Source organism: Sminthopsis crassicaudata, chromosome 4, assembly GCF_048593235.1.
Source record: "Sminthopsis crassicaudata isolate SCR6 chromosome 4, ASM4859323v1, whole genome shotgun sequence".
Classification (NCBI taxonomy): Eukaryota; Metazoa; Chordata; class Mammalia; order Dasyuromorphia; family Dasyuridae; genus Sminthopsis; species Sminthopsis crassicaudata.
In genome coordinates this window covers 196265325-196275040 of record NC_133620.1, presented here as the reverse complement: position 1 = coordinate 196275040, position 9716 = coordinate 196265325, and the positions used below count along the sequence as shown (strand labels likewise).

At 47.7% G+C, this 9716-nt stretch overlaps 1 protein-coding gene across 1 annotated transcript in view; it reads left to right on the top strand.

Moving 5' to 3' along the window:
* The first annotated feature begins 6868 nt into the window (after nt 1-6868).
* FOXO3 (forkhead box O3) overlaps nt 6869-9716 on the top strand; it is a 163520-nt gene continuing 160672 nt past the window's right edge. The window contains exon 1 of the mRNA XM_074310144.1: nt 6869-9247. Coding sequence (XP_074166245.1) covers nt 8570-9247 — 678 coding nt within the window. The 5' untranslated portion in view covers nt 6869-8569. The remainder of the gene's footprint in view (nt 9248-9716) is intronic.

Below are 9716 nucleotides of genomic sequence, written 5' to 3'. Positions count from 1 at the left end.
TTTTATTTATTCATTTTTCCAAATTATCCCCTCCATCCATCCACTTCCTCCCCCCATGGTAGGTAATCCCATACATTTTACATGTGTTACAATATAACCTAGATACAATATATGTGTGTAAATGCCATTTTCTTGTTGCACATTAATTATTAGCTTCCGAAGGTATAAGTAACCTGGGTAGATAGAGAGTAGTGCTAACAATTTACATTTGCTTCCCAGTGTTCCTTCTCTGGGTATAGTTATTTCTGCCCATCATTGATCAACTGGAAGTGGAAACTCTCTTTCTTAAAAGCAAATTACTTATTTTGTAAAGTTATTTTCCCAACATGGACAATCATTTTAATAATAGTGAATCTTCTCAAAACTTTGAAAGGATTTTTAAAATATGTAGTTGGGAAAAATAAAAACATTATTTAAAAAGTAATAGTAAGTCTTTACCAATATGTCATGGAGAGAGCTTGGAAAGAAGGGCCAACAAAAATTCAGCTTGCATGAATGAGATGATTTTTGGCCAGAAAGTTATGCTTAACTGTCTTGGAAAACACATGGGAAATACATATGGCATTTTATTACAGAGCAGGAAGGCAACTGGAGCATTTAATGGAGGATTTCCCAATGTGGGACTGGAGAGGAAGAACTGGACTGCATCTTGGGAATGCTTGTTTGTTGGGTGTTTTCTTTTTTTTTCCCCTTCCCTTTCAACTTTGTTCCAGATTTGCAGTGTGGTCTGGGCCAGATGCTTTATCTTCCTATTCTCCTTCTTAGTTACACCTTCCGTAAAATGAGATCCCTGAGATCAATCTAAGATAGTAAAGAGGCTTGTAGAGATAGGTAGGTCACTGGAATCCTCCTGGGACATCCCCTTCCCTTTTCTAAGAGCATAAAAAAGTGAGCTGCACCACGTAGGATTGTTGATTGAGAACTAAAAGAGATCATAAAGGCCCAGGGGACAGTCCCTTCCTTTTTTTGGGGGGAAAAAAAGCTGAGGTACAGAGAAATTGCATGACTTGTTCACACAGGTTTGCAAACAAGATTCAGTGGGAAGGTGTTTTCTGTGCAGCCTCAACTGGCTATGTTTTTGACAATAACTGTTACCTAGTCTAAATGAATTTAGCTTGAAAAACAATGGGAAAAGTAATTTTAAAATAAAGCAAGATAAAAGGATCACATACTTAATTCTGGAAGGGTCTTCAAAGGAAATGTTACAATTCCATCATTTTACAGATGAGAAAACTGAGATCCTAAGAGGTTTAGTGGTTTGCCCATGATCACTCAAGGAAATAACTGCCAAATTGTATTTTATATTATGTGTCTGCCTGCAAAGAGAAGTAGAAGATTGTCTGTAATATTCAGTGTCCCAACCCCTCCAATTTTCTAAGTTTTTTTTTTTTTTTTCTTCTTCTAGCAACAGCAGCATGATGTAAAGTAATTAGGTCTGGGATGAGAGGGCTGGGATTCAAATCCCAACTGTATCACTTATTTCTTTTGGTAGAACTTGAAGGAATCTTGTAAGTTTCTGTGCAAAATGGACTAGACTAGGGAGTTTTAGCCTGTGGTCTCTCATATCTAGGAATCCTCTGAAATATAATTTTTATTCTGCTCCTCTAAGACAGAAATCAGAAGGTGTTAAAGTTGGGGGCTAAGTAAGGTATAGGGGTGGGGTAAGGGTAGGATTAGGGTGGTACACAGTAGAAGAAGAAAAATTCAATAAATATTAAAATGAGGGGAAAATTTTTCAGGCAGTCAGAATTTGGAGAACACTCTTGGCTACATGAGTTCTGAGTTTGTTTCTGTAAACTAAGTCAAGTTCTTACAAGAGTAAATTCTCTGGATCTGATGTCTGTTTACAAAGTTATGTTTTACTTTGCTTACCATTTGAAGCTTACCACTCATTTGGCTCATTTGTCATACAGTTCTTTATGAAATCTTTTATTTTTATTTGATTTTCAGGTGTCATTTCCCTAGTTAGATCCTAAAATTTTTGAGGGTGCTTGGCCCAATCTTATACTTCTTCACATGTACAATGTTTAGGGCAAGGATGGACCACAGAACAGATATTAAATAAGTACTTGTGGAATTTCAGTTATAAGCAGAAAAAAAAATAAAGCCAATTCCACCATTTATGGTACATTCTTGAGGAATGTAAACAGTCAATGAATTTTTTTTTTTTTTTAGTGAAAAACTTAATGAAAGAGGCACATCCAAGTGTAAACATCTGTTTCCTCTGAATGCTTTCTCCCATAATTCTATGTCTTCATTTTCTGATAAAAAATAAATGAATAGGATTGCAGTTCACTTGGAAAGAAATATTTCAGTAACTTTTTGTCACCTTTCAACCTGTAACAATATGCAATAGAGCAGCTCAATCATCCTTTTGTGTCTACCTCTGCTGCAAGTTACCATTATCCCTAAGAGGTCTTACCTGAATTTCATGAACACAAGTTCACAAGATAACAGTGGCTTTCAAAAGGAAAACTTAAAAGAGCCACTCCAAAACTGGATTATACTGCATAAAAACAATAGAGATAGGGACTTAACAATAGTGCAATGCAAAACATTTAAAAAAAAAATTAATGCTTTATTACAAGTCAGGAAGCTCCATGGCAAAGTAGATAGGGTGAAAGGCCTGGAGTTTTGAGTTCAAATCTGAACTCAGTAACTTACACTGTGATTCTGGGAAAGACACTTAACTTTGTTTGTCTGAATTTCCTCATCTGTAAAATGATCTGAAGAAGGAAATGGCAAACCACTCCAGAATCTTTGCCAAGAAAACTCCAATGGGGTCATAATGAGTCAAACCAAATTGAAAAATAAACAAGTAAGGTATTGTGTTAGGTGCTGGAGGAGAGGGAAGATAAAAACTCAAGTTTCTGAAACCTTGAAAGAGTTTACAATGTAGGGGGAAGGGATATAATTCATACAAAAATAGCTTTGCTATGAGGCAGAATATAATAAATGCAAGGGAGAAAAAAGGTCATAAAATACTGTAAGAAACTTGATGTTATAGAGAGATGAGTACAGACAAAATATTTTTTAAAAATATATTTGTGTTGATTTTGAAGCATGGCTAATATTTTTACATAACTTCATATGTATAATTGTTATCATATTGTCTGCCTTCTCAGTGAGTGGGGGAAACAGTTGGGGGGAGGAGATATCAAAACTAAAAAAAAATGTTAAAAATGAATGCTTAAAATAATTGTTATCTTAAGGGAAAGATTCCTTTAGTGAATTAAGGAAGGGCTTCACAAGGCACCTGAGTTGAGCCTTGAAGGAAAAGGCAGTATTGTAGAGGGAAGTCTACTGGACATTTTAAGGCAAATAGTCAGCACAAATGAAGAAGGAAAAATGGCTTTTAGTTTCATAGATAAATCACTATAAGGAATCTTAGAAGTGAAAGCATCCAACCCCTCAACTTTGGGTAGTTATTCTCAGGAAACAGGCAGAGAGGTTGACTTTGGTAAGGTCATACGGGTAACATAGGGGCAGAGAATGGACTCAATTCAGATGCTCTGATTGTAGGTCTGCTCTGATTTTCCATTGCCCTAAACTAAGAGTAAATTTTCTGAAAAGGAGTGAAATAACAGATTGGATCCAAATCATGGAAGGCCTTGAATGCCAGGCTAAGGCATTTGTATCTTATGCCGTAGGCCATGAAGGCAGATATGGTGGTGCACGGGATAGGGCTCGGAACTTGGAATCAGGAAGATCTGGTTCGAATCTAGCCTGATGTTTACTAGCTGTGGAATCATGGCACCTCACTTTATGCCTATTATTCCTATTATGCAAAATGGGGACACTGGGGAAGAAAACAGCAAAGCACTTCAGTTTTGTTTTGTTTTTTCTTTTGGCCAAGAAAACTCCTCGGACTTGACCACGGTGTCCGGAAAAGTCAGACAGAACAAGAATAGGCATTCAAGCAACTGAAAGAGCACTATCAAGGGTCTTTTAGTCACTACCATAATGAATTATAGAGGGACAGTGAAGAAATCTGAAATACTCCCAAAATAATGAAATTGGAACAGCCAAAGAGTATCTGGAAACCAAGAGTTTTAAATTATAAGAAAAGGGAGCATAGGGAGAGTGTAGAGGGAGGAAAGATTCTCCTCCATTCGGTTTTAATTATTGTCAAATTCTTTTAAATTTCAAAGGCTCTGATAGCAAAATCAAGGCTTTTGTAATTACGACCACCCACTCGGACAATGAGCTCTCCTTTACGTCACCAACGCTTTATGGCCGCATGGAAAAACATGAAAGCAGTGACATAATGGGACAGCCACGCAAACTGAGGGCACTACAAGGATGTGGGGATGAATTTGGCCCATGCCTAAAGAGACAGTGGCTGCCGCGGCTCTAAAAGCAAGTCCGGCTGAAGTAGATTCCGGGCCGGCGTGAAAGGAAACCCCTCAAGATCTGCTAGAGAGGGGAGAGAAAACGCCTGCGCCCCACCGGCCCAGGCTGCAGCCTCGGGAATACGTAGAACTCTGGTTCTCCCTGGGAATGCCAGACACCTAAGGAGGAGAAATCGGGGCGAGGGCAGAGAGGGAGAAAGGGGAAAGGGAGGGAAGGGAAAGGAGGGAAGAAGGGAGGAGGCAGAGGGAGGGAAGGAGGAAAGAAAGAGGGAGAAAGATCGAGAGATAGGGAGGAAAAGGGGACAGCAAAGGAAGGAAAGAAGAGAAACTGAGAGGAGATTGACCGTAGAGGAAGGAGACGGAGAGGCAGAGATTCAGAGGGAGGAAATTGGGGAAGAGAAAAGGAAGAGAGGAGAGACAGAGAAAGAAGAGGAAATATAGTGGGAGAGGGGAAAAGGCGAGTGAGGGGGGAGACACACTCTGACGGGGGCGGGGGGGGGGGGGGAGGCGCGCGCTCCACCGCTTCCCCCAGCCAGCCCGAGGCTGCTCCACGCGTCCCCACCTCGGTGCGCCGCCGCCAGCACAACATTCCATTTATAAATAACACCCACGTGCGCTGGTAAATAAGCGCGCGGTGGCTCTGGGCGGCCGCCGCGCAGCGTAACACGCGAGGCTCCCGCCGAGCATGCGCCGGCACGCCCGCCCCTCCCCTCCGCACGTGTCCGCCGACTTCCCTAGCGCCGCCCCGGCTCCGTTCCGTGCCCTCCTCGAGACTGAGCTCCCCTCCCACTGTTAGCCGCCGGGCTTTTGGACGCCACTCTCGGGCTCTGGGCTCCCGAGCCTCCGGGGTTCTAGAGATACCCTAGGTCCTTCGCATGCACAGGGAACGTTCTATCTCACCCCTCCCTTAAGGAGGCTCACGCAGGAAAAACAAAACAAAACACCCCAACCCATTTCTGGCCCGTGCGTTCTTTTTTTCCCCTTTCATCTTCCAATTCCTTAGGATTTTACTCGATTGTTTATTATTTGCGGGGCGGGGGAGGGGAGTGGTGGAAAGGGGCGGGAAATGGGAGGCCGGAGACTGGCACCTAAGGGCCTAGGCCAGTCAGCGTGCGGCGTGGCTTGATGGCTAAGACGAGCAGCGAATAGCGGCGCGGCAGACTGCACGGCGGTCACGCGCTTATTGATACAATGACATCATCTGTTTGTACGCGTCGAACTAGCTTGGTGCAGGGGCGGGGCTTCACGTCACTTGAGTGACTGACCCTCTGCAAAGCTCAGAGTCCCGCGGGCTCCTACCTCTTGGGGAAGAGGAGGTGGAGTAGGGAGGGGGAGGGGATAGAGGGGCGCGGCTTGGCAGGCAAAACTCAATGGATGCGCTTTTGAACAATTTCTGATTACGAATGGTTAGGACTAGAGTGCTAGCGGCTTGCGTGTTCCCAGAAACTTCTCTGGGACATTATGTAATAATAAAAGAAGTGTATGGCTTAAGAAATCGACAGCCTTTGATATTTAATTTCCACGTAGCATAGGAAAAGACGAGCACAAGTAACCTGGCGTCCAGCTTTAGGCTCGCCTCCGTAATGCAACAAATTAGGAGTGAAAGATGTAATATACGTAATTACTAAAATCACTTAAAAAGTAAATTTTTTTTTCTAAGATTTGTGATTATCGTTCTCCACTCTCAAATGTGCTTTTCTGTCGGCATTCATTATTTCCTTCCTCTTGTCCTTCCCTGGCGATCTCTCTCCTCTCCTCCCATAAAACGCATTAAAAGCAAACCTCGTTTCCTACATGAACAATTGTGTATAAACTGACAGCTGAGTTAAAAGCGTTTACTTTGGGTGTCTGCGTCTGCGTGCCTGCTAGGAGTCCCCACGTCAAATAAAGGGTTTCTGTTGGTTATTCCGTGCGACTCGCAATCTCTTCCTTAGGATGTCTTAAATGCGATGAGTTCGTTCATCCCACCCCCACTCTCGGCCTATTCAGTCTTGCCCGTCTCCATCCAACGTCTTACTACGGAAAAGCGCAGTTATTAAACCTCTCTTCTCCTTGTCCGGGGCTCATGAGAATACATACTGAATCTCCTCCAAAGTGCAAACGAGGGAACTCGCGACTGTACTGCATCCCGTGTATCCAGGTCCATGGAAGTCTTGAATGAAATTTCCAAAGAGCAAAACATTTTTACACTAGGTCTTAAGTTTCTTGGCCCTTGGGAAGTACAGCAGGACAAAGAGAGGGAGACGGACAGACTAGTGTATAGCTTTCAAACTAAATTATGCTTGCGCTTGCGGGAACGATCCTTCTAATAAAGATCTCAGCGGAGTTTCTCAGCGCCAGGTTCCCCTCGAGCTTTCTCCTCCCCTTCCTAGTCCAGCGTGGGCGCGCACGCACACACACAGATACACATATCCCCCCTTCTGCCAGCCTTCTCGGTCTTCCCTCCCCCTGGGCGGGGACCTGTCTGCTGTCAGCTTAGGTTGAGGCTCCCTGCGTGTGTCTATAACTTTGTGTTGCTGCTGCTGCTGGTTGTTAGGAGAAGGAATGTGGAAGTCAGCAGTGTGGAGGGTGACAGGCTGCCCGTGCAAGCTGCAGGAGCGGCAGCAGCAGCAAATGCCTAAACCCTTCTTACGCGCAGATTCTTCGCTTTCTTTTTTCTGTATTTTTGGGAGACGTGCAAAATTTTGCTTTCTCCCTCATCGTTTTTAAAGGGAAGGTGCCGCGGTAGACACAGGAACTATGCAACGGGGTTGCTGCTTTTCTCTCCTGTGACTCCGGATCTGTTTTTGAACAAGCTCAGGTTCTTCCCTTTCCCCTCCCCTTGACTTTGTCTTTCTCTCCCCCTCCGCCGTCTTCCCCAATCCGCCTCCTCCCCCTCCGTTTTCTTTCTAGTGTTTTTAAAGGACTTGAGTGAAGAGGGGGTGGGGGGGAACTGTCAAGATGGCAGCAGCAGGAGCAAGGAGGTTATGAATGTGTTAGTACTGGATCTTTTCACAGCCTTAGGGGAGACTTGAAGCTTCCAGACCTGTTGGAAGATTTCTGCTTTGATTTGCTTTTTTTTTTTTTTTTTTGAGAGGCAAACGACGTCAGCAAGATCATTGCAAAACAAAACACCAAAGTGGCTTTTCCTTACCCAGTTCATCTTCTTGCGAAAAGCCTTCGTTTCTAGTCTTTTGGTTTTTGAAAGTAGCACGGACTGGCCGGGCCTGAATTTAGATGCATATTAACCCTCCCTGGCCTTTGGGTCGAAACGACGAGGGAAAGGGAAGTGGGGGAAAAAGTCATTGTGGTAAAGCAAGATCCCAAATCTCGTCTCTCGAAGCAAGACAGAAGCCTGAGCTGCTCGCAGATGGATACAGTGTAATTTCTGTGGTGTGGAGTCTCCTCGTCGGTGGGAGGGTGGGGGTCCGAGAAAGATCGGAAGACGCCACAGACTTTCTCTCCTTTGCCACTGAAGGAAGCACTTCTGCATCTGCATGGAGTGAAATATAAACAAACACACTCCCAGTAGCAGAGCAGGCACGGAGCTGCACCACTCAACTGCGTTTGGCTGCTCCTTGCTTTAAAGGGACAACCCTCCCTCCCCAGTACCCTCCTCCTCCACCTCCTCACTTCCCCCTCACCCCTCCCTCTCCGCTCTTACCCCACCCCTCCCCCTTCTCTCCTCCGCCCTACCTTCCTCCCTCTTCCACGCCCCAGCCACCTTGTCCAGGAGAGACCTGCCTATCTGACCGCAGCTGGGGGAGGGGGTTGCCCCATCAGTGCCTAATCCTCCGATTGTCCCCACCCCCACCCTCCCGCACCCTCAGGCGGCGGCTGCTTAGGACTGGGAGTCGCTCGCTCTACCAGGTTCACTGGAAGGGACGTTTCCAGGTCTGCCTGTTCCCCTGGCTTGGCGAGGTACTGATCTGAGAAGAGGAGGCAGCGGCGGCAAAGGTCCGCCGAGGACTTCATTCCAGCTCAGGATAACCAACTCTGTCCCCCATTTCCCTCCCTTTCTCCCTCACCCCCCAACCCTTCTCCCCCCTCAGACAGCGATCCTGATCCTTTAGCCTGTTCTTTCCCCCCTCTCCTCCTTCCCTCCCCCACTTTACCCCGCCCCAGCGAGAGAGCAAGGAGGAGAACCACCGCTCGAGCTAGAGAGCGAGCGAGGGAGAGAGCGAAGGAGCGAGCAGCAGCAGCAGGCAAAAGGCAGCCCAAGGGCCAGGGCGGCGAAGATGGCAGAGGCGCCGTCCTCCCCGGCCCCGCTCTCGCCGCTGGAAGTGGAGCTGGACCCGGAGTTCGAGCCCCAGAGTCGGCCCCGCTCCTGTACGTGGCCCCTGCAGAGGCCCGAGCTGCAGGCGAGCCCGGCCAAGCCCTCGGGGGAAGCGGCCGCCGACTCCATGATCCCCGAGGAGGAGGACGACGAGGAAGACGAAGACGGAGGCTGCGGAGCCCCTGGGGGCGGCGGAGGAGCCGGCACGGCCATGGCCTTGGGCGGCGTGAGCGGCGTCCTCGGCCCGGGACTGCACCCCGAGGAGGCTGCCCGGCTCTTGGCCCCTGGAGGGCAGGACTCGGGATCCGGCGCGCCCCCCGGGACAGGCGTGCTGAGCGGGGGGCAGCAGGCGCCGCTGCAGCCTCCGCAGGCGCCGCTGTCGCTGCCCCCGCCGCCGCCACCGCCGCTGCAGCCTCAGCAGCCGCAGCAACAGGGGGTGAGTGGGGCCGCGGGGCAGCCGAGGAAATGCTCCTCCCGGAGGAATGCGTGGGGAAATCTGTCCTACGCTGACCTGATCACCCGGGCCATCGAGAGCTCCCCGGACAAACGGCTCACCCTGTCCCAGATCTACGACTGGATGGTGCGCTGCGTGCCCTACTTCAAGGATAAGGGCGACAGCAACAGCTCCGCTGGCTGGAAGGTGCGTACGGACAACCCCCCCAGGTGGGATCGGGAAGGATGCACGGCATGTAAGCCCTTGGTACTTTTCCAAGCGCTTTCGCAGGTTGCGGAGGTAGTTTGAGAGGTTGCAAATAAGGGGTGGAGGGTTCCTACACGCAAGAAGAGCGGACGATGGAGGAAATGGGGTTCATTGCTTACCATGGGAGGGGATGGGGTGCAGCAATGCTGTGGGATGCTCCAGGGAAGGGTGTTGGTGAGGATGAGGGAAAGGGATCGTGATGCGTAGGGAAAATTGGTTGGGGGAGTCGAGAAAGGCTCCCTGGGACGAATTCTGGAGTTGGGGGGAGTTTAAAGAGTAATGGGAGGGTACCCGAGAGTTTAAGAAAGGAAGAGTGGTCTTGTCGAATTCCATATACAGCGCTGAGGCAGGTAGGTGGGAAGAGGGCCAACTTTATCAGGGTAGTTCTTCATTTGGTGATTACGTGACT